The sequence below is a fragment of the Ovis canadensis genome, chromosome 3 (genome assembly GCF_042477335.2).
Source record: "Ovis canadensis isolate MfBH-ARS-UI-01 breed Bighorn chromosome 3, ARS-UI_OviCan_v2, whole genome shotgun sequence".
Taxonomy (NCBI): Eukaryota; Metazoa; Chordata; class Mammalia; order Artiodactyla; family Bovidae; genus Ovis; species Ovis canadensis.
In genome coordinates this window covers 12,875,836-12,898,345 of record NC_091247.1, presented here as the reverse complement: position 1 = coordinate 12,898,345, position 22,510 = coordinate 12,875,836, and the positions used below count along the sequence as shown (strand labels likewise).

At 37.1% G+C, this 22,510-nt stretch overlaps 1 protein-coding gene across 3 annotated transcripts in view; it reads right to left on the bottom strand.

Annotated features, from left to right (window-relative positions):
- Nucleotides 1-5,371: 5,371 nt before the first annotated feature.
- The window catches only part of RC3H2 (ring finger and CCCH-type domains 2), a 48,452-nt gene continuing 31,313 nt past the window's right edge, over nt 5,372-22,510 (bottom strand). The window contains exons 10-21 of one of the 3 annotated variants that reach the window (XM_069582464.1): nt 19,005-19,313; nt 12,510-12,724; nt 11,406-11,839; nt 10,681-10,851; nt 8,783-8,929; nt 8,251-8,464; nt 7,935-8,019; nt 7,585-7,666; nt 7,349-7,483; nt 6,772-6,879; nt 6,536-6,684; nt 5,372-5,758 (exon numbers count right to left, since the gene is read on the bottom strand). In XM_069582464.1, coding sequence (XP_069438565.1) covers nt 5,563-5,758; nt 6,536-6,684; nt 6,772-6,879; nt 7,349-7,483; nt 7,585-7,666; nt 7,935-8,019; nt 8,251-8,464; nt 8,783-8,929; nt 10,681-10,851; nt 11,406-11,839; nt 12,510-12,724; nt 19,005-19,313 — 2,245 coding nt within the window. In that variant the 3' untranslated portion in view covers nt 5,372-5,562. The remainder of the gene's footprint in view (nt 5,759-6,535; nt 6,685-6,771; nt 6,880-7,348; nt 7,484-7,584; nt 7,667-7,934; nt 8,020-8,250; nt 8,465-8,782; nt 8,930-10,680; nt 10,852-11,405; nt 11,840-12,509; nt 12,725-19,004; nt 19,314-22,510) is intronic. The other 2 variants (XM_069582466.1, XM_069582465.1) reach the window with 2 other exon arrangements.

The following is a 22,510-nucleotide window of genomic DNA, read 5'->3' as shown; positions in this document are numbered from 1 at the left end:
TTTGTTTCACTGACGTTCAACCTCACTGATCAGCACAGACAGGGAGTTAAAATTCATCAGTTGAGTCAATGAGTAAAACTATTCAAGGCCCAGTAAAAATGGTGTCTAGATCCACTGAGGCCATTCTCTGTTACATTCTGAGATTCCCCTGGACAGTCTTCAAACTTCTTTAGTATACTACTTCAGATTCATTATTTGTGTATTTAGTCTATTTTCTCTATTAGATTGTGAACTGCTGGCATTATCTATGTCCTCATCTTCCATACAGAAAATACTCTACACTGAATGAATAAAGTGACTGATCGAATTAAGGAGTATTTCAACCTCCCTGGCCTAATCTACTTCTTTCAGATCCTTACCAGTGATGAATGCATGAGGCAGGTGATTATTTAAATCTCAAAGAGCATCCTGGTAGCTTGGTGAAACCAAAAAATTTGCCAACGAAGTCAAGATAACTAAAATGCACTATAAACTTAATATTGACACTAAACAACTTTTAAGGTGGACAAATAATTTTATTTTGTGCATGCAAATACATGTCAAGTACTGCAAACTTGTTCCATCAATTTTCTCTCAAACACTGGAAATCATGATGCTCTATTCTGTGAACAGCCAAAGCTAATATCTCTTCACTTCAGTGCTACAGCAAAAACACACAGAATTCACTCTTTGCTATTCACTATCATCACAACCCTCATTGTTCCATCTCTGCCCTCCCCCCATATACAGGCCTTATGAATCCTAGCCTTCCCCTGTTTAATCCTATTTCTATAGCACAAAGGGAAACATTACAATTTGGAAAATTCAAATTGAAATAAATGGAATAGAATTTATTCCCATATATATTCCCCATTTCATTGTACAGAATTATTTTAAATTATAGTTTTAAATAGAAGCTGAGTATATGCCTTAAAAATGAGCATTAAATCCATCTTAGAGATGGTGCCTGCTTTTTACATGATGGGTGTACACCATCTTTTAATTTCATTTACATTTCAATCGAACAATAGATTTGCAAAGAAAATGTCTAATACAGACGTAAAAATATTCACACTAGAGCTTCACAATCGGTTGTACAATTGACAAACAGGCCTCTTTTCCCAAACTTTCCAGCTAAGCAAATTTATAAAATGTAATCAATGCAACAAGAAAAAACATTTCTCTTTCACTTCCAGGGAAAAGAATATGCAATAAACAGTATAAATGCAGACAGCAGTTGCTGCAAGCTAACCACGATACTCCCAAGTGGCTGTACAGTGGATATGTGCAGTACAAATAAAAGCCACATGTGTTGTATCACAACTACAGTATAATTGTTTGCCCAGCTAAGAGAATGCATGCACTTCCATGCCTTGGGTTATAAAGTGAGGCCTAATTCTTGACAGATTGATGGAATATATGCAAATGACCTTGGCTTTTGGCAGTACTAAGTGCAGCCAGTGTCTGTGTTCCACTGGTTTAAGGAGATTTAAAATTTTTTTATTAAAAAAAAGAAAAAAACTGCCAATTTCAGACTTCGGGGAATAACTGCTCTTGGAGTAAAAATAGGACTCCACTCAAATGTGGGCTGTTCTGATTGGTGGCCTTGACTCCTTGTATTCCCTTGCCAGCAAAGGGATACAAAGAAACCGCTAGTATAAAGGAATGACTAGCAAATTTATTCAATTTATTCCGAAGATGAGATACTCCTTGAGCATGTGCGTTTGTGTTCTGCTTGCAGAAGGGGTTCTTATGTAGGAGTTACAGCAAGTGATCCCAACAACACTCTTCATTCACTAAGACACAAGGAAATTTCTTCCAGAAAAGCAATACACAGTTGCAAATGCAACTTTCCCCTTGAATGATTAGTCACCAATACTAGTGACAGTCTGCTCAGAAAATGAATCTAGCAACTAGGGAAGAAATATTCAGATTCAAAGCTGAAATCACATGCTCAATCTGATCATTACAAACTCCACGCCTGTTAACAAGACAACATGGGCTTTAACATCTAAAATGTACAAGCAAGCTAGACGGTTTTTAAAACAAATTTTCAAATGTTTAAATGATCCCATTTTAAATTCCTACAAATTACTGTGCATCCTGTAATTTTCTCAAAGCAACATGCAAAACTGAGATGTGTGTTATAAACTTAGAATCAACTTGAAATTTGAGTTGAAAGTGACCAGATCCACACAAATAGAAAATTTCATTTCTAGTATAGGAGGTTTTGTTTATTATTCTGAGAGTAAATAGCTACTAGGAAAAGTATCAGTGCTACTGACCCACCGAAGTACCTCCTCTTGAAAATTACGATGCACAACTTTCATGCATGACGCTAGTTTATTAGATGGTATTGAAAGTCATGGCAGAAAAGCAAAGGAATCTGCTTTGTTCAGGTACCAACTAGACAAAATACTTCAGTAACGTTCTCAGGATTAATGAGGTGAGATGGGACTATAAGGAAAGAACTACTGATGCTACATCACAGTATCTGAATGAGGCACATGAACTTCAGAATGTGACTCAGAAGTTTTAAAAAACACAAAAAGTCAAAACAAAACAAAAAAACCCCCACCGTTTTCCCACTTTCCAGACCTCAGGCTACTTTTTCCTAATTAGACCACATACCACATATGCAGTTTAGTTGACATTACAAACTTCCTCTCCTATTGCTTTCTATCTTTTGATTTCAAATATATGTACATCATAAACATGCTGGTAAAAGGGTCAAATGTCAGGGAATATCCCCAATATAAAAGTCATACTCTAGGTCTGATTTGCGATTTTTTCCTCTATGATACCATTAGGTACCTTTCAGAAGAAGGATCAGATAAACTGCTCTTTCTTCTCAAGTGGCAGAGAACCAATGTCTTTACTACACATTTACTTCACGCCATGAGAAACAGAAGATGGTCACTAAAGGATGCAATACAGAATCATCCCTACACAGAAACCGTTCCTATGCTGCTAGTGAGGAAGAGAGCAAGTTTTTAAGAACAGGGAATTACTGTTTTATGGGATCACCTGCTGCAAGACAAGCATTATTTTAATATAAGTGTTCTGAGACATACCAATAAAGTTGGCAGGTATATACATACACTGATGCAAATGTAATTTCACTGGACAAGTAGGCAAACACCTAAGCAGTTTATCCCAACCCCCTCCAGCAGAGCACAACCAAGTTTCAAAACTTCAATTTTAAAATTAAAAAGATAAGGTTAAATACACAAGATCAATTTATGTAGTATATATTCACCCTCAGAACGTGCTGAAGATGTTTTGCGTAGTTCTGTTGCACAGAGGGTTCTTTCCCTGAGGGCACATAAGGAGCTCTCAAACTGTTAATAGGTCTCTATTTTGTAACAAAATAGCAATTTTAAAATCTTAAAAAAAAATACATTACCTTCAACATGGAAGATCTCACTATTTAAATATCCATGAAATAGACATACTGGTTTGCATATCCTTTTTGGAAATACAAACAGCAAATAAAGTACATTGGAAGCATTTCAAATGTAATAAGCGCATATTTTATAGAAAGGTTCTGATATAAATTATATAACAATCACGTTCCTGTAATATCCTAGGCTAATTCATAATGTCGGAAATAAGTTAATGTAACATGGTTTAAAACTCTTGTTCCTATTCATTTCAGGTTACAGAGTGAAATAAATAAAATGTCTTTGTAGGGACAGGGGCACTGGCCATGGCAAAAAGGTACAGTACTAACCAAAGGAAACTAAGTCAAGGCTACTGTGCTGTTATGCTACAAACAAACACCTTCATACATCTGAGTATTAAATAAATGTGTAAGATCTTCCATACTGACACCAGAATATCAAAACTACCCCTTTGTTTCTCAGGTATATTTACAACTTATCAGTCACCTTATGAGCATGTTCATTAAGACAGGTATCAAACACCAGTATTTACTCATTCTGATCAAGAAATTTCAGGGAAATGTCAACCCTCCCGCCCCTGGAAATGTGCACAAAACTTTTTATCAAAATCTTATCTGATACAATGCTGTGGTTTTGTAAAACAACTAAATAGCTCAGACGACCAATAACATGATCCTGTTTAAGCATCTTGCTAGCAGGAAAAGCCCTTACATACAGTACACCTGGTGAAAGATCAGCTTGGCTTAAAATATTCCAGTACAATTTTCAGAGTAAACAACTTCACAGAAGTTAATTAAAAAATAATAATAAAAGTCAAACTAATCTTAAAGAAATAAGAGGGGGAAAAACAAAGACACAAACTATAGGTAAGATCACCAGGAAGGAATGCCCAGCTTTTGTTTTCAAATGTTGACTGAAATTTAAGTTTCAGTAAAATATCTCCCACAGATCTGGAGCACAGCTGGTTGAACATACTGCATACTTTCAGATGCCAAGTCAAAACACTTTTCAGTCACATTTTAGCAGGGCAGCAATCATTCATGTTTTAAGTATGAATAAAGGTTAGCCAATATTCTATTATTACATGGTTCATAGTCTTATCAACCTAACAGAAAACAAGGAAAATTAAACCCCAACATGAAGTAACAATAAACAATAGTTAACCAAGATAATGCAATGAACATCAAAATTAATTAAATTAAAAACCCAGCAATAACCATCTTGTTAGTCAGTGCAAACGCTACATACAGGGTTTTCTCAAAAAAGCTGAAAGCACCTGATTCTTTTGCCAAGTCATCAGATTCAATAATGTACAGGCTTAAATCTGCATTTTAAAAAACTGCCATTACATTAGTGCATAATTTATCAAAATTGTAAAAACGATTCTGCATAACTTAGGAGAATTTAATATCTAGTACATCAGCTGAAAGACTTAGGCACTTGGTTATATATTTAATTACTTACTTCAACAAGTAGCCTGTGTATAAATATTAACAAAGCAGAAACTATTCTTGAAAAATGGAAAATTGAAAAAAAAGTTAAATGCTACAGATAAAAGCACTGCACCACACTCCTACATATAATGCAGTAAAGAAAGCTAGTATATAACCCTGTAAAATTCTATGGTAAGAACGTCTAACTCCACTCTTCAAAATTTAAAAAAAAAAAAAAAAAAGAGGAAAAAAAATCCATGCAAAGTCCCATGAAAAAGATAAATAAAGCAGCTGGAATGAGATGGAAATTTCTCTCAGTGAAACATAAAATAGAAATAAATAAGTTAATTAAGTCTACTTTCACTAGATGTATCATTGTAGGATCCTGCTAGTTTAATAACTGAGTTGTTAATTTTCTATAGAAGCCATTTAAAATAGGAAATGGCTCAGTTACTGCACCGGATTGCTACAAACTCATAAAAAGCTGCTTGAAGCTTAAGTTAAATGTCCAAATTCCAATCACTTCTGGAAAGTGAACGTGTTACCCTAGTAAAGTAAATTTTCTTTTTTTTCATAATGCTAATGCAAGAGGGCTTAAAGTATCAAAGAGTCCACAGGAAATGGATGCCCCCAGTAATATCTTTTTTTTAAAAAAAATATACATTATATAATATATATTATATATATAAAAAGCTAGTGTAAATGCTTCCATGGTATGGTCACAAATTTGAAAGATGAACCTCCTTTCAGCTATTAACCATCTTCCCATTTGCAACAGATTTTAAAAAGTCGTTTTTATCTTCAGACATAACATGAGTTTTCAGAATGAGGTTGCCAACACTGACAGATGTGGTGATGGGTAGGCCACTCGCATTGCTGATGGACACTGGGAGTGGCTGGCTAAAGCAAGAAGTTACCGGCAGAATTGTTTTTTGCTCTTCCCTGCAAGAAAATAAATGACATTGAAAACAAATTGGCTTCAAGTGAAAACTTTTAAGAGTAACCATGCATGCTGAATAAAAGCTATAACACACTTTAATAAGAGCCCCTAGAAACAGCATGTCTTTTTCACTAAAACGTATCAGAGGTCACTAAAAAAAAAAAATCCCATTTTTGAAAAATTATAATAAAAAAATAGAAGACTGGTTCATTTAAGGCCAACAAACTCAAGTTCAAGATAAACCCTTATTTTTGGCAGTAATTATACTAAAGATCGAGAATATCCTAACATGACTTTTAAAAAGGGAAACCCTTTATTTAGGTTTTAATTCTGCATTTTGTAGTTTTGATGCTTGCCTATCAGACAGAGAAAGTAAAATCTGATTGTTGTTCAGTCGCTAAGTCATGTCTGACTCTTTGTGACCCCAAGAGCGGCAGCATGCCAGGCCTCCCTGTCCTTCACTATCACCCTGAGTTTGCTCAAACTCATGTCCAGAGTCAGTGATGACATCCAACTATCTCATCCTCCTGATGCTCAAGTATAAAAATAAACATTGATCCCAATAAAAAGCAAGTTTCAGGCTACTAACATGGAGCACTTTCATAGTTGAAATTTACCTCTGCTCTCCTAAAAATCCAGACTGACCAAATCATTGCCTTATTACATAAGGTCTTCCCCTCATAGGATAAAATCAAAAATGAATTTAATGGTGTATCTGTTTTCCTTTAAATATTCATGGCTTATGCCCAGTGGTTATGAATCTTACATCTAACACTCACAGAATCACACGGTCTTCACCTAAACTCTGTCTCTTCTGCTCCAGAGGCTCCTCTTGGTGCTGCTGGACTGGATGCCCATTCTCTACTGCTGTTCCATTCAGCAACTGATCATTTTGAGAACTGATACCAAGCTGTATGTCCAGGATCTCCTACGAAAATAAAATGTTAATCCTTGTGTTGTGTACTTTAATTTCCAATGGAGTAAAGCCTCCTGGATATCTAATTGTGGTACTTACTTCAATCTGTTCACCTTGTCCATCAGGTTCATCAGTATCAAGTGCTGACAGCTCTAACTCAATATCCCTATCAGGCTTAGTATCAGCTGCATCTTCCGTATAATCACTCTGTGATTAAGAAAAATACTGATTTCATATCTGTGGAAACTGGGGCTTCCCTTTTAAATGAAAATGGGAATCTCAATGACTGATATAAGAAAAGAAATCTGGGATTACAATTTTATTGAAAGGAAAGTCGCTCAGTCGTGTCCGACTCTTTGCGACCCCATGGACTGTAGCCTACCAGGCTTCTCGGTCCATGGGATTTTCCAGGCAAGAGTACTGGAGTGGGTTGCCATTTCCTTCTCCAGGGGATCTTCCCAACTCAGGGATCGAACCCCGGTCTCCCGCATTGTAGGCAGATGCTTTACCCACTGAGCCAGGGAAGCTACTGTTAAATTTTAAAAGCAATCATCTACCAGAAAAAGCCATGCTAAGTAATGACATAAAATGCACTAAACAATGGCATAAAGCAACATGCAGCAGCAGCAAACAGCAAATACACCAGGGATGAAGCTGAGAGGGTCAGTGTACTTACCTCTCCATTTCTCAGTTCAATTTCCTTGCTTAGAAGATTTAATGTGAGGTGACGGCCTTCATCCAGGGAATTCCACTTCTGTTGCATAGCCAGAGCATTGGCCTCCCTCTGAAGAAGCAATGAGTTACTCTTGGCCTAGAGGGGGGAAAAAAAAAGGAGTCAGCTTCCAACCTTTAGCTTTTAAATGTCATTCTTTTTTAAAAAATAAACTCAAAGCTGACTGACACAGAGCCTACCTGCTGAAGTTCAATGCTCAAAAGGTCTCCAGTACTGGAATGCTTTCTATGACCAGATAAATCGGTAACAATGAATCTGTCCCTTTAAAGAGAAATTTGTTTACTATTATAAAATGAAGCAACTAAAGAAGTAATGACTATATAATAACTATATACTATATATGTTTTACATAACAGATCAACCCTGAAAGTTTCAATCATTATTCCAGATGTAAACTTTTTTCAGAAATTCATTATATAGTTAACACTAGCAAAGCACAGTTCATGAATAACTGGGACTTTGATCTGTACTTTGGGAATATAGACAAGTCTGAGAATAGAGAATCCTAAACAATTAAGAGCAACATTACCGTTCAATATAATGTGCTGATGATGTAGCCTCATTACCATATGAACTCCACCTTGAATCAACAGCATTGACATAAGGTACATAATCTGTAGAAAGAAACAATGACCAGAAAAGTGAAAAATTAGATACAGATGTGAATGTATACTTTCCCCCCAAAATCCACATTTATCTAACTAGCCATGCTCTCCTGGCTAAGCTGTTTAACTCTAGGTTTACAGTGGTTGTTAAATGAGACACATGTTCTGTATCTAACAGAGTGAGGATTATAAAGCACAGTGCTAGAACATACCAAGTGAAGTATTAATGATACGGATTACCTGATACACTGATGGGCTTGGTTGCACTTCCTTGGGAAGCAGTGGCCTGGACAGGGTCCGTGGTATGGTAACCAGTACGGGAAGATCTAGAAATCGCACCCCATTTTGAGATGATGGGTCCATCACTAAAAGGAATTATTGGATCTTCTTCTTTTGTCCTTCTCTGAGTTTCAAATAAATGCACCCTTCTCTTAACATCCCCACTGTCCAGGTCCTGTATAAATAAAAGAAAATAGATCGTGGGCAATTACTTCAGCTAATAATACAAGTAAAAGCTTTCAAAAAACATGGAATTAGGTTCTCTGATAAATTTGACATGAACTGTATCTCAGTGATAATCCAACATCTATTTTTAAAACACTCCACTATGTTCAAATAATTTAAACACTAGGTGCAATTTATTTCGGACTTACCTAAATATAACTGCTGCTTACAGATGAGTTATTGTATATAGCAACAAAATGAAGACGAACGCTTTCAATCATTCTAAAATTTGAATCAACATGCATAACCCTTGCCCCCAAAATCATACCATTAATACCGCATTTGAATTAGCAATCACATCTCTGGGCTCTGAATCAATGGCATTTATACAAGAACCGATGGTGCCACAAGACCAGGGAGAATAATGGGAAAGATGATCTTCTTCAAATTTTGTGCCACTCACATTTTCAGAGAACTGGTTAAAAGAAGAACGAAAAATAAAAGCAAAGGCAATTCATAAGAAATTTAAATTACAAACTTGTAACTAATATAAAGTAACTTATAGAATTTACAACACTTTATAGTGAATAATTAAACATACAATAACTAATATAAAAACTGTAATAAGTTACAAATAGTACGTATTTATATTACATCTTAATAGGAAACAGAATGCCTTCTCTTTTTCACTTTGTCCTTTAAGAATTCATAAGGAACCCCGGAGTGACACTACCCAGAATAAAAAACAATTTACAGCATGCCTCTAACATGGTACAAAGTGCTCCAAAAAATGAAAAAAAGCAAAAGAAAATACACACATACATAAACACATACATAGAAATACATTTTCGTATTAAGCAAGTGGCAACACTCTTCTCAAGATGGTTAGCTGCTTTGAAGAAGTCTAATTTTGATGAGATAAATTTGGATCGGGATTGGTTCAAGATGGCAGAGTAGAAGGACATGCGCTCATCTCCTCCTGCGAGAGCACTGAAATTGCAACTAGGTGTTAAACAAACATCGACTGGAGGATGCCAGAACCCGTGAAAAAAAGACACCTTACACGTCCAAAGACAAAGGAGAAACCACATCGATGTGGTAGGAAGGGTACAATCACAATAAAATCAAATCCCATACCAGCCAGATGAGTGACCCACCAACTGGTTAACAATAATACCAAAGAAGTTCTCCCACAATTGTGAAGATTCTGAGCCCCAGGTCAGGCTTCCCAGCCTGGGGATCTGACAAAGGGACTGGGAAGATGAATTTAAAAATTCAAATTTATGGATGGAAAAATATGCTATCTAGGACTTTTAAAAAATATGTCTACTTTAAAAATTCAACAGTTACGGATGGAAAAATAAGATGTCTAGGATTACTTCAAAATAATCCAGTAGGAAGAGGGGCTACAAATGAATCAAGATTGGCTGAGTTGATAACTGTATAATGGATACATGGAGTTTATTACTATTCTCCTTTTGCATATGTTGAAATTTTAAAGATTTAATTAAAAGATTAGAAAAAAAATTTTTATTAGTATCTCTAGGGATAGGGAATAAACCAGATGAATCAGAGAAAAATTAATGGTTTGCTCTAAATGTAACAGTATGGAAAACAGGGTACATTAAAACAATCCTGGTGCAAAACCTGTCTTGAAATGATAACAATAATTAACAGTGATTTAAAACACCATGAATAATACAGTAGTCATTTCTGCACTTCTTGTGAAGTAGGGAAGAAATGCCTCAGACAGACCAGAATTCAAATCCAAGCTATTTATAGGCTGAATTTATTACTTGGGCAAATTACTTAACTTCTCTGAGTAGGATTCCTAACCTGTAAAATATGGGTAATACCTGCCCCCTAAGGATTTTGTAAGAATTAAATAACATGTAAATGCTTAGCACAGTGCCTGGCCAAGTAAGTGCTCAATAAATGGTGGGTATAAATCTTACTTATCAATAAAATCTATAAAAATAAGGAGAACCCCACGGCTGGAAAGACTTGAATTCTTGGTGGAAAAGGACTGTGATTTGTTAGCGGTCTTCAGTGTCACAATGCCTGGCCAGAGAGCTTACATACTCAATGTTTATTGAATTAAACTCAACTGCCACCAAACCAATGCAAAATATCCAACACACTTATCCCTAGCTTGAATGAGTGCTCTGAAGTCAGTCGTCTGACCTGTCCCTGCAACATCAAGTGATTAAAACCTTTCTTTCTTACATCAGTGCGAAAGTCTACACTGAATAGAGGAGAAGGTGGTGTTGGTGACTGTGTTGCCACAGGAAGAGTTGAAGAGACAAGAGGTGCTTTCTGAGTGTGGTACTGTGCCCACTGCTCTGGCTTTCTTCTTATCTGCTCCTCGCAACTGGTCTTCAAATGACCACAAGGTTCCTAAGGGGGGATAAAAGAAACAATCTTAATCATCTAGGGAGCAGTAAATAAATTTAACTATGCTCTGTGGAAATAATGTGAACATTTATTATACTGTTGGGACAAAAAAGAATACAGAAGGGAAGTCCCCCTAGCCTATTCTCCATACACTTAAACAAAAAGGTTTAAATAATGTTAAGAGTAAAATCTGAGCACTCACTTTTCTGGTTTAGGAAAATCGTATGTATATATGTGGGGATAGTAAAAACAGGCCCTGTCTTTGTATCTTTCTGATCAGTTTCGTATCCAAACATAACATTTATTGAGCATGTATATGCATCAGGTCCAAGTCTAAGAGCTTTTTCTGATTTAATCCTCGCAACAGCCTTATGAGGTAGGTACTACTATTATTTCCATCAAAAGTGAAAAAACTGACATAGAGAAGTCAAGTAAATTCCATTGAGTTACACAATTAGTAAGTGGAGGAGCCAAGATATACCCAAATGTTGTAACATCACACACTAGACTCTTAACTACTATGCTGTGCCAGCATTCCTAGTTCCATTATCACTTACCCTTGGTAAAGGCACAGTCGTCCTTGGCTCACTTGGTGGCTGACAAGCCACTGAATAATACCCATCTAATGAGTTGTATCTTTCCCGCAAAGACGTCTGATACACAGACGAGTGCATCACATCCATTGGAGGTAAAGAATTGCTTCTAATAATGTCATCTCGTTGGTACATAGGTGGGCGCCAGATGCGCCTGCTGTCGTACACAGGAGCATACATTCCAGAAGGTACTGGGGGAACTGGTCCATACGGCTGCGGAGGAGGAGGTTGGTAAGGAGAAGAATTCATTCGATCTCGAGGGGAAAATGTACTGTAATGATCGGCATATGGCATGGAAGCAGGTGGGAGGGAGGACTCTGGAACGTTATTGGACCTCACAAAGCGAGGAACACAGGGAGCCACACCAGCTGGTACCGTTGGAGGTGGTGGGTAGTATCCTTGAAAATTGGAAAGAGGAATATTTAATGTAATTTTAGTAAAATTTAACATCTTATAATGGTTTAAGTCTAAAGCAGCCTTTAATGTGGGAAAATAACTTAAGTTTTGAATTTTAGTTACCCCAGGATTAGAAAGATACTACATGCTTTCAAGACTCCACTATATCAAAATCTCCTTAACATTCAACATTTTGTTAAACTGCACCTTAAAAACATACAATGAACTTTTAACAGATGCCTGGTAAGTTTCCTTCGAGGGCAGGTATTGCCACAGGTGTTGGTTTAAGTAGTTAGTTAGATCATTGATTCTTAACCTTTTGGGGAGAACAGTTTAAAAACATCCTTCATAATCTATATAAGCTGTGTGCTGTCCTTCCAAAATTATACTTTAAGTGTATACAAACCAAACATTTAGTACACTATTTCCGAGGATATACAAAACTCACTAATGCTCACCCATGAACCCCATATTTGATTCATAGGACTGAGAAATCTTAAAAACTATTGGTCATAGATTCTTAAGACAGGAAGAAAATTTAAGGGTCATGCAGTCCAAAGGATTAATTTTTTTCATGTAGATATTCTAGCTAGCTATAAATGACTCACTGATTTATTACAACAAATGTTATATTGTAGTTTCTTTTTCTTAGAATTATCTAAAATCACTTACCAGTTTGTGGGTACTGTGGGACTTCAAAGGGTATCTGAGTCCTTGGATCTTGAAAATACTGAATGTTCTCAGAATGCTGAGGATATACTGGTACTCTAGTGATAAATGGGCTGGATTTTGGAGGCACAGAATTCAGCTCTGTTCCAGCATTAGTGGGCCCAGCTGAGGTAGCCGCTACATTACTTACAGGAGTCTTAGGTGGAGAGCCAATTTTACTAGAGAGAAAATTTAACAAATGCAAATGATAAATCACTGCCTATGTCTGTTAAGTCTTCATCAGTACGAACTTTTCATAAAATTATATAGTGACCACTGACAGACAACGCTTCAGGTTTTCCAGGTGACAAATAAGGCAATGAATTTCACTGCTACCTTACACTATTAGTTCACAAGATTATAGTAAAAGATCTCATATTTTGGTGAGGGTGAAAAATAAAAAACAAAACAAAAAACACAAATTTCAGGTAGGATTGTTCTATTAAGAGTTAAGATTAACTGAAATGTAAACTAAATGAAGAAAGGCCACTTTCGTCCATTTTGTTAACTGCTAGATCCCTAGGACTGTAAACATTTGTGGCATATAGAAGGCACTCAGTAATATTTGTCAGACAAATGGAAAAGTTCCTGCCACACAGTAGGTAGTCAGTAAATATCTGCTGGACAAACAGAATACCAGTAAAACAGTTACTCATTAAACTGATGCAAAACACATAAGCTTTCTTTTACTTAAAAAAAAGAAAACACAAATGACTCTTTTGAGTCACCACGCGATCAGTTCCAGAGGATCTTACCATGGCTTCTTACATCCTCTGAAGAAGTCAAACTCTGGCAGAGAGAAGATATGTGGTGGTAACTGAAGAAAAAGATCTTGTTAATGATGCAGGAATTCAATACACTGCATCTCAAACTAAAGAAGCCCTATTAAAGCAACAGTTTTATAAACAACAAGGAATATGGGGTGCCTTTACGTCTAGCTGAGATTAATCTAGAAGATGCTTACTTTTACGTGTATTTGTGCATCAAAATGTAGAAAATAACTAAGAAACTGTAGACAGAATAGTAAGTACAAACAGCTTAGACGTTAGAGGTTTTTAGTGCTGGGCTTACTCTGAAGTTCAATAAAGGCAAGCAGGAAAATAATTAGGATTTCCTCATAACAATAGTAAGTCAATTCAGTCACTAAGTCGGGTCCAATTCTGTGTGACCCCATGGACTGCAGCACGTCAGGCTTCCCTGTCCATCACCAACTCCTGGAGCCTACTCAAACCCATGTAAATTGAGTCGGTGATGCCATCCAACCATCTCATCCTGTGTCATCCCCTTCTCCTCCTGCCCTCAATCTTTCCCAGCATCAGGGTCTTTTCAAATGAGTCACTTCTCTGCATCAGGTGGCCAAAGTTTTGGAGCTTCAGCATCAGACCTTCCAATGAATACTCAGGATTGATCTCCTTTAGGATGGACTGGTTGGATCTCCTTGCGGTCCAAGGGACTCTCAAGAGTTTTCTCCAACAGCACAGATCAAAAGCATCAATTCTTTGGTGCTCAGCTTTCTTTATAGTCCAACTCTTACATCCATACATGACTACTAGAAAACCATAGCTTTCAAAAGATGGACATTCGTTGGCAAAGTAATATCTTTAATATCTCTGCTTTTTAATATGCAGTATAGGTTGGTCATAACTTTCCTTCCAAGGAGCAAGAGTCTTTTAATTTCATGGCTGTAGTCACCATCTGTAGTGATTTTGGAGCCCAAAAAAATAGTCTGTCACTGTTTCCATTGATCCTCCATCTATTTCCCATGAACTGATGGGAACAGATGCCATGATTTTAGTTTTCTGAATGTTAAGTTTTAAGCCAACTATTTCTCCTCTTTCACTTTTATCAAGAGGATCTTTAGTTCTTCGCTTTTTCCTATAAGGGTGGTGTCATCTGCATATCCGAGGTTATTGGTATTTCTCCCAGCAATCGTGATTCCAGCTTGTGCTTCATCCAGCCTGGCATCTCGAATGATGTACTTTGCATATAAATTAACTCAGCAGGGTGACAAAATACAGCCTTGATGTACTCCTTCCCCGATTTGGAACCAGTCTGTTGTTCCATGTCCAGTTCTAACTGTTGCTTCTTGACCCGCACACAGATTTCTCAGGAGGCAGGTGAAGTGGTCTGGTATTCCCATCTCTTTAAGAATTTTCCACAGTTTGTTGTGATGCACACAGCAATTACTAAGCATATTCTATGCAATATGCTAAGTGCTTTACACAGATTATCTGGTTTTCCATATCAGAATGTCACATACCATAAAATCTGGATTAAGTACTTTTCGAATGGCAAATTCTTTGACTGCAGGAAAAAGGCACTTGAATTCATGACAAGGTTCAAATTCAGGTAAGTTCAGTCATGCAGTCGTGTCTGACTCTTTGTGATCCCACAGACTGCAGCGTGCCAGACTTCACTGTCCATCACCAATTCCCAGAGTTTACCCAAACTCATGTCCATTGAGTTGGTGATGCAACCATCTTATCCTCTGTCATCCCCTTCTCCTCCCACCTTCAATCTTTCCCAGCGTCAGAGTCTTTTCAAATGAGTCAACTCTTCACAAGAGGTGGCCAAAGTACTGGAGTTTCAGCTTTAGCATCATTCCTTCCAAAGAACACCCAGAACTGATCTCCTTCAGAATGGACTGGTTGGATCTCCTTGCAGTCCAACGGACTCTCAAGAGTCTTCTCCAACACCACAGTTGAAAAGCATCAATTCTTCGGCGCTCAGCTTTCTTTATAGCCCAACTCTTACATCCATACATGACTACTGGAAAAACCATAGCTTTGACTAGACAGACCTTCGTTGGCAAAGTAATGTCTCTGGTTTTTAATATGCTGTATAGGTTGGTCAAAACTTTTCTTCCAAGGAGCAAGCATCTTTTAATTTCATGGCTGGAATCACCATCTGCAGTGATTTTGGAGCCCCAAAATATAAAGTCTGTCACTGTTACCATTGTTTCCCCATCTATTTGCCATGAAGTGATGGAACCGGATGCCATGATCTTAGTTTTTTGAATGTTGAGTTTTAAGCCAACTTTTTCACTCTCCTTTTTCACTTTCATCAAGAGGCACTTTAGTTCTTCACTTTCTGACATAAGGGTGGTGTCATCTGCATATCTGAGGCTATTGATATTTCTCCTGGCAATCTTGATTCTAGCTTGTGCTTCATCCAGCCCGGCATTTCATATGATGTATTCTGCATATAAGTTAAATAAGCAGGGTGACAATATCCAGCCTTGAAATACTCCTTTCCCAATTTGGAACCAGTCTGTTCCATGTCCAGTTCTAACTGTTGCCTTTTGAACTGCATACAGATTTCTCAGGAGGCAGGTAATGTGGTCTGGTATTCCCATCTCTAAGAATTTTCCAGTTTGCTGGATCCACACAGTCAAAGGCTTTGATGTCATCAATGAAGCAGAAGTAGACATTTTTCTGAAACTCTCCTGCTTTTTCTGATCCAATGGATGTCTGGTTCCTCTGGCTCCTCTTTTTCTGATCCAGAGGATCTCTGGTTCCTCTACTTTTTCTAAATCCAGCTTGAAAAATGTGGTAGTTCGCAGTTCACATACTGTTGAAGCATGGCTTGGAGAATTTTGAGCATTACTTTGCTAGCATGTGAGATGAGTGCAACTGTGTGTTAGTTTGAACATTCTTTAGCATTGTGTTTTGGGGGGATTGGAATGAAAACTGACCTTTTCCAGTCCTGTGGCCACTGCTGAGTTTTCCAAATTTGCTGGTATATTGAGTGCAGCACTTTAAAAGCATCATCTTTTAGGACTGAAAAAGCTCAACTGGAATTCCATCACCTCCACTAGCTTTGTTCATAGTGATGTTTCCTAAGGCCCACTTGACTTCGCATTCCAGGACGTCTGATTCTAGACAAGGTTCAAAGCCATATGAAATCATGCAAGCTATCCCAAAAATTCAGATTTAAGGAAAAATCTAACTTTCCATCTCATTCTGGCCAGATAGCTAGATTACTATAGCTACACTCTAGATGAATTTCAGGATTCCAGGCCCTCCTTCACAGCAGACCCTCTTTAGTTCAGTTCAGTCGCTTGGTCGTGTCCAACTCTGCGACCCCATGGACTGCAGCACGTCAGGCTTCCCTGTCCATCACCAACTCCTGGAGCTGGCTCAAACTCATATCCACTGAGTCAGTGATGCCATGCAACATCTCATCCTCTGTTGTCCCCTTTCCCTGCCTTCAATCTTTCCCAGCATCAGGGTCTTTTCCAATGAATCAGTTCTTCACATCATGTGGCCAAAGTACTGGAGTTTCAGCTTCAGCATCAGTCCTTCCAATGAATATTCAGGACTGATTTCCTTTAGGACTGACCTGTTTGATCTCCTTGCAGCCCCTCTTAAAGACTACATGCTTTTGTCTGAGCTGCTTTTTCCATTGACACGACCCTTCCTTCCTAACTAGTCATACTTTTGGAATGGTTCAGGTGTCATCACCTTACCACTGAAAAATTTTCCACAATTAACCTCAGAAAGAATTATTGCTATTTTTCATGTTTTAGTAACACTTGGAACACAACTCCGCTGCAGTACCTTTCAGCATATATTATATCTGTTTACATCTGTTTCCGAAGCTACACTGGAAGACACTGAGAGGTAGGGAGTATATTTAGTTCATTTTCATTAACTATGCCAACTGGCCTGATATGCGGCACACAGGAGAAGATTTACAATTTTTGAATCAATGAATAAATGATTTATTTACTTAGATTTTCTTATTCTTGAAAGTTTTTAAACACTGAGATATAATTTACCCTTGCAAAGTGTACAATTCAGTGATTTCTGGTATATTCCCAAGGTATATTTACCATCACCATTATCTTATTCTGCAGAAGCATTTTCATCACCTCTCTAAGAAACTATTCATTAGCATCTATTTCCCATTCCCTTGTTCCCCCAGCCACAGCCTCTAGCAACTACTTATCCACTTTCCGTCTCCTATGGATTTGCCTATTCTGGACATTCACATAAATGGAATTCTACCATAATGCCTTTTGTATCTAGCTTCTTTCACTTAACAGAATGTTTTCAAGGTTCATCCATATTGTAGTATGTACTAGTACCTTACTCTTTCATGGTTGAGTGACATTATGGTTTTACAACTTTATCTTGCCAAAATTTTCAAAAGCTCATTTCCTAAGCATGTTTAACACAAGGTATCCATAATCTGGTGCCAAGGTACACATCTAAATCTTCTTCCCATACTTCTCCCAGCAATATAATATTTCCCTGTTCTTTGATCCAACTCCAATATTGCATCACTTATGTAAATGCTGTCTCCTCCATTACGTCATAAGTTTCTTAAAGGCACAGGTATACATCTCATGTATTTTCAAGAGTGCCAAAAGCAGAGCTCAGAATTAGTGTATAAGTAACATTTGCTAAACTAGACAATGTTCTCTATCTCTTCCAAGATCTCTCGGAGGGAAGACTGTAAGAATCATTTAATAAATTTCCCTATCACATGGTAACTACAGAAATAAACAGTATAGATGCCTACCTATCCATTTATTATTTGAAATCACTAGAAATTTACTGTGTGCCTAGCATAATGCTTTTTCCCTATATGGCATACAATAGATACTGACAGACTATTTACGGGCAACATAATCTGAGTGTGTTTTACCTCAGACTTTAAGCCACTAAAGAATACAAAAGCCTGAGACATTAGAGGTGGAAGTAACGTTTCAGATAATGTGAAATTTTAAAAACTTTTTTCTTAAAGTACCAAAACCTTTCTACCAAAGTAAGTCTTATGCTGAAATCCCAAACAATAACAATAACAACAGATGCAGATATTTAGTGAGTGCTATGTGGCAGGCACTGATCAAAGCATACTACAGTATTAAGTCATTCAGTTCTCACAATCAACATACCAGGTAGGTAGTATCATTATATCAATTTTATGGATGAGTGAACTGAAGATGACAGATTAAGTAACTGGCCTAAGATCAAACAGCTAGAGAAGAGTGAGCCAAAATGAACCCACAGAATCTGGCTTCAAAGATTTCTCTCTTAACAACTACGCACCATTACAGAGCACAAAGTTAACTGTTCTAATCAAAACAGGGCTGGAGGCTCAAGCATCTCACCTGCTTACGTTTCTACTTAGTTCCTTTCTGGCACCTCTATGGACTCAATCCTAAAGTTTAAGGAAATAAGGTATGAAAAATTCAATTCTGGTTCCACTTCTTCAGCTTACAGTTGAAGAAAACACCCATAGTTGAAGTGAATTTCCAAGGTCAGAGGGCTATTCAATTGCAGAGCCAGGACTAGAATTCAAACTCTTTTTGGTATTTAGTGCTATCTCTACTACATGAAATAATCTGTGTAAAAATTCTGATTACCTGCTTTCCCTCGGGATAAATAAAAATACTCAGGCAATTATAAACAGGCTAAATTACTCTGGTAAACATTTTTACCTACTACTTACTTTTCAGTTACAGACTCTACTGAAGGCCCAGCAGCACTCTGGCCATTGGCGCCAACCTTCCCCACTTTCTTCACAGTCTCCAGAGCTCTTAAGGTACTGTCAGTACTACGTGGAATTAGCTGGGAAACACTGTTTTCTGCATTTGAAATTCCATTTGTACTTGGAACAATTTTCCCCGTTGTTTCAGTACTTCCTATGACAGAAATGACATTTCCGGCTGTGGTTGTGACAGTGTTGTTTACACCAACTTTATTTAGAAGAGGAAACGTTCTTACAGTTGCATTGATCTTTTTGTTCCTTAATCGATACCTGTTTCAAAAACAATAAACATATCAGTAAATATTTCACTCTTACCCTAAGTTTAAAAAAAAGGCGGGGTTGGGGGGAGGTGGGCAATGGGAAAAATATTTCAAGGAAGGAACAGCTTTGAAAAAACCTTTATTCAGCTAAATATCAAATACTATCAAACTCAATTATAATAGCTGGCACATTAAAATGTATCTCTTATATATATATGTATACATACAACACATATATTTAGGCACACAATTAATATAGCAAGAAAAGTACACATGTATTCACAAAACATTCTGAGAGAGTAGGAAGAGATCTTTCTGAAAAACTCTGTATACCTGGAATACAAAGTACACTATGTAAAAAATGAAAGGAACCAATATCAAATTTAGTTGGAAATGTAGATGAAAAGGTATGCAAGATTTGAAAGAATTCTCTATTGTTACCAAGTTGTTAAAGCATCAGTTAATTTTAAAGAGATTAAAATATCCAAAACTCATTCTTAAACTCCAAGATATATAAATTTAGTATTATATTTTTCAGATTAGTTTATGACTAAAGTATAAAGTATTTGGGTTAAAGATTTTTCTGATTTTAAAGATCTTTCTTAAAAAAAGTTTTTCTGATATTAAATTTGGGGCTGATATAACACTCTAATACATAAAGCAATTTGGTCCTGGATTCAATTTAAGAAAATTTATATCCACTTGTACAACAAAAATTTCATTATAGTCCTAGTGAATGTTCCTGCCAATACTTTAACGTGGTAAACAACTATGTTACATGAATAGAAAGATGACTATACACATATGGGGCCATAATTACATATAACTAAATTAATCTGATACCAATGTTATACATAACCAAACATATGGTAATTAAATATAAACAGTGTTGGTGATGAGCAATGCCTTCACAATAGCTTCCCTTTTAGTCTTTTAGTATCTATAAACAGCTTCATTATTCAATCCTTCTCCCCCTCTCTCCCATACTCACATGCTGACAGAAAAAGCAAAGCTCAGTAAAGACAAGTATTCCCAGACCAGACTGGCTAAAGGTGGAGTGACAGAATACAAAGTTAAAATAAAAGCAATAGGTTGTGGCCAGTTTATACATATTACCTTACAGATCTGGGGAACCAATGATTACTTCTTGAAGAAGGAGGGTAACAGGCAAACCTATATTTAAAAAAGGCAATTTGGTGGCATGGAGGGGCCTGCGCTTTCCTTAACATACTGCTCTGAAACCTGCTCTGCATTCTTCACCTCAGGGGTTCCTGTACAAAATGCCCAGCTGCTCCTTGTTTTCCTTTCTCAAAGGATAAAGCTCAGATATCCTTAAGATTGCTCTTGTAGGTGAAAAATAAAGTCTTAATTGTGGGTCTCTTAAAAGAGAGAAGTGATGAGAAATAAAACCTTAACAAAAGAAAGTAAAGTAAAAGATAAATAGGGATGCATACTGGACTTCTAGCATCCAGGCAGCTAACAACTTAGACTTGGAATCTGGACCTTACAGATGAAAAAGTCAACTACTTTCTATTCTTTTAAAGCCATCAAGGAGCCCCCACAAGCATTTGCTCCCTGCCTTACCAAGTTCAGAATCCATTATCTACCATTAATTCCTACCTTAAACTCCCTTGGCCCAATTACCTTGTTGAACTCACCTGGTAAAGCCCCAATCCAATTTGTTACTTATTCTCTTATTCTGTGCCTGCTCAAGTAGGTGACTGTTGCTAGAGGAAAATCATGCAATCATGCTGAGTAGATTCATTTCAAAATTATGATCAATCACTTAAAATGGCCAAGCAATACATTAATTTACTTCTCTACTTAAATTTCATACGTCTAACATCCTCTTCCCTTTCACTCTCCATAGCCCCATCATAGCTGATGATACTGCCTCCCACTTAACAGAGAAAAGATGACACCAGAGGAGAGTTACTTATCTTTCCACCACTAATTCCACCAACCCTCCTGCTTCTGTAACTACACATTCCATGTAAAATAAGGGATGAAGAGCTACTGTTCTGAACTCAGGTCAATCTTTCCACTCGCACCCCAGGCCCAAGCCCATTTGCCTTCTCAAAGACTTTATTCCTATAATCATCTTTTCTTCTCCAGTCCATCAACACTTCATTCAGGTGTCTGATTAAATGTCATAGTCTCTGGGATCGCTTTCCAGACAATCTCATCTAAAATACCTCCCCTTTTCAGTCATTCTCTTTCTCCTTACTTTGTTACTTTTCTTCACAGTACCAATCAGTACCAGGTATTATGTTTTCTATTTAGTCACTTTATGTTGGTCTTGTCTACTACAGTGTAAGCCCCATGAGAGTAAGGATTTTGCCTTTTATATTCATCTGTCTTTAGCACAGTGCCTGGTGCACACTAGGTGTTCTATAAATATTTGCTATACAAATGTGGAGTAAGCCTTAAACTTCACATGGCCAAGAAAACTACTGATTTTCTACCCCCAAGCATTTCTTATCTCAGTAAAAGACATCACTTAGTAACGAAGGCCCCAAACCTTGGAGTCATCTTTGCTTCTCCTCTTTTCTTTATACCTCACATTCGATTCATTAGTCAAATCAGCTCTACTTCTAAAATATATCCCAAGTCTGGCTATTTGTCATCAGCTCAATTACTATAATCCTAGTACCAAGCTACTAATCTCATGCCTGAACCACTGCAGCAGTCCACCATGTAGTTACCAGAGTAACATTTTTAAGACAAAATTAAAATCCCATTGTTCCATTTGAATAAAACACTAAAATGGCTTCCAAAACAAAAGGCAAACTCTTTGCCAGTGTCCACCAAGCCTGTATGATCTACCCTTGCCTAACCTGTCCAACATTATCTTTCTCCATTCTTCTCATTCTCCATCCTCCCACCACACTGGTCATCTTTCTGGTTCCTGAACTTGTTTCCATCTCAAGCCAATTTTGTTTCCACCTCAGACTTTATAGCATTTTATCAGTAGCTAAAATTATCTGTTTACATGTTTAATGTTTCTCTTTTACCACTAGAAGTACCTCAAAGAAGTACCTAGTACTTAACCATTTTTAAATATATTTGTTGAGATGGCTGACCTCAGGCTTTTGTCACTCTCCAGAATGCAGTAATCCTTGAGAAAAGGATTCTGATACCCTATACTCTAAAATATATTCATACAAATATTAAGAGAGATCTGGGGCATTTGTTTGGTTAGAGATA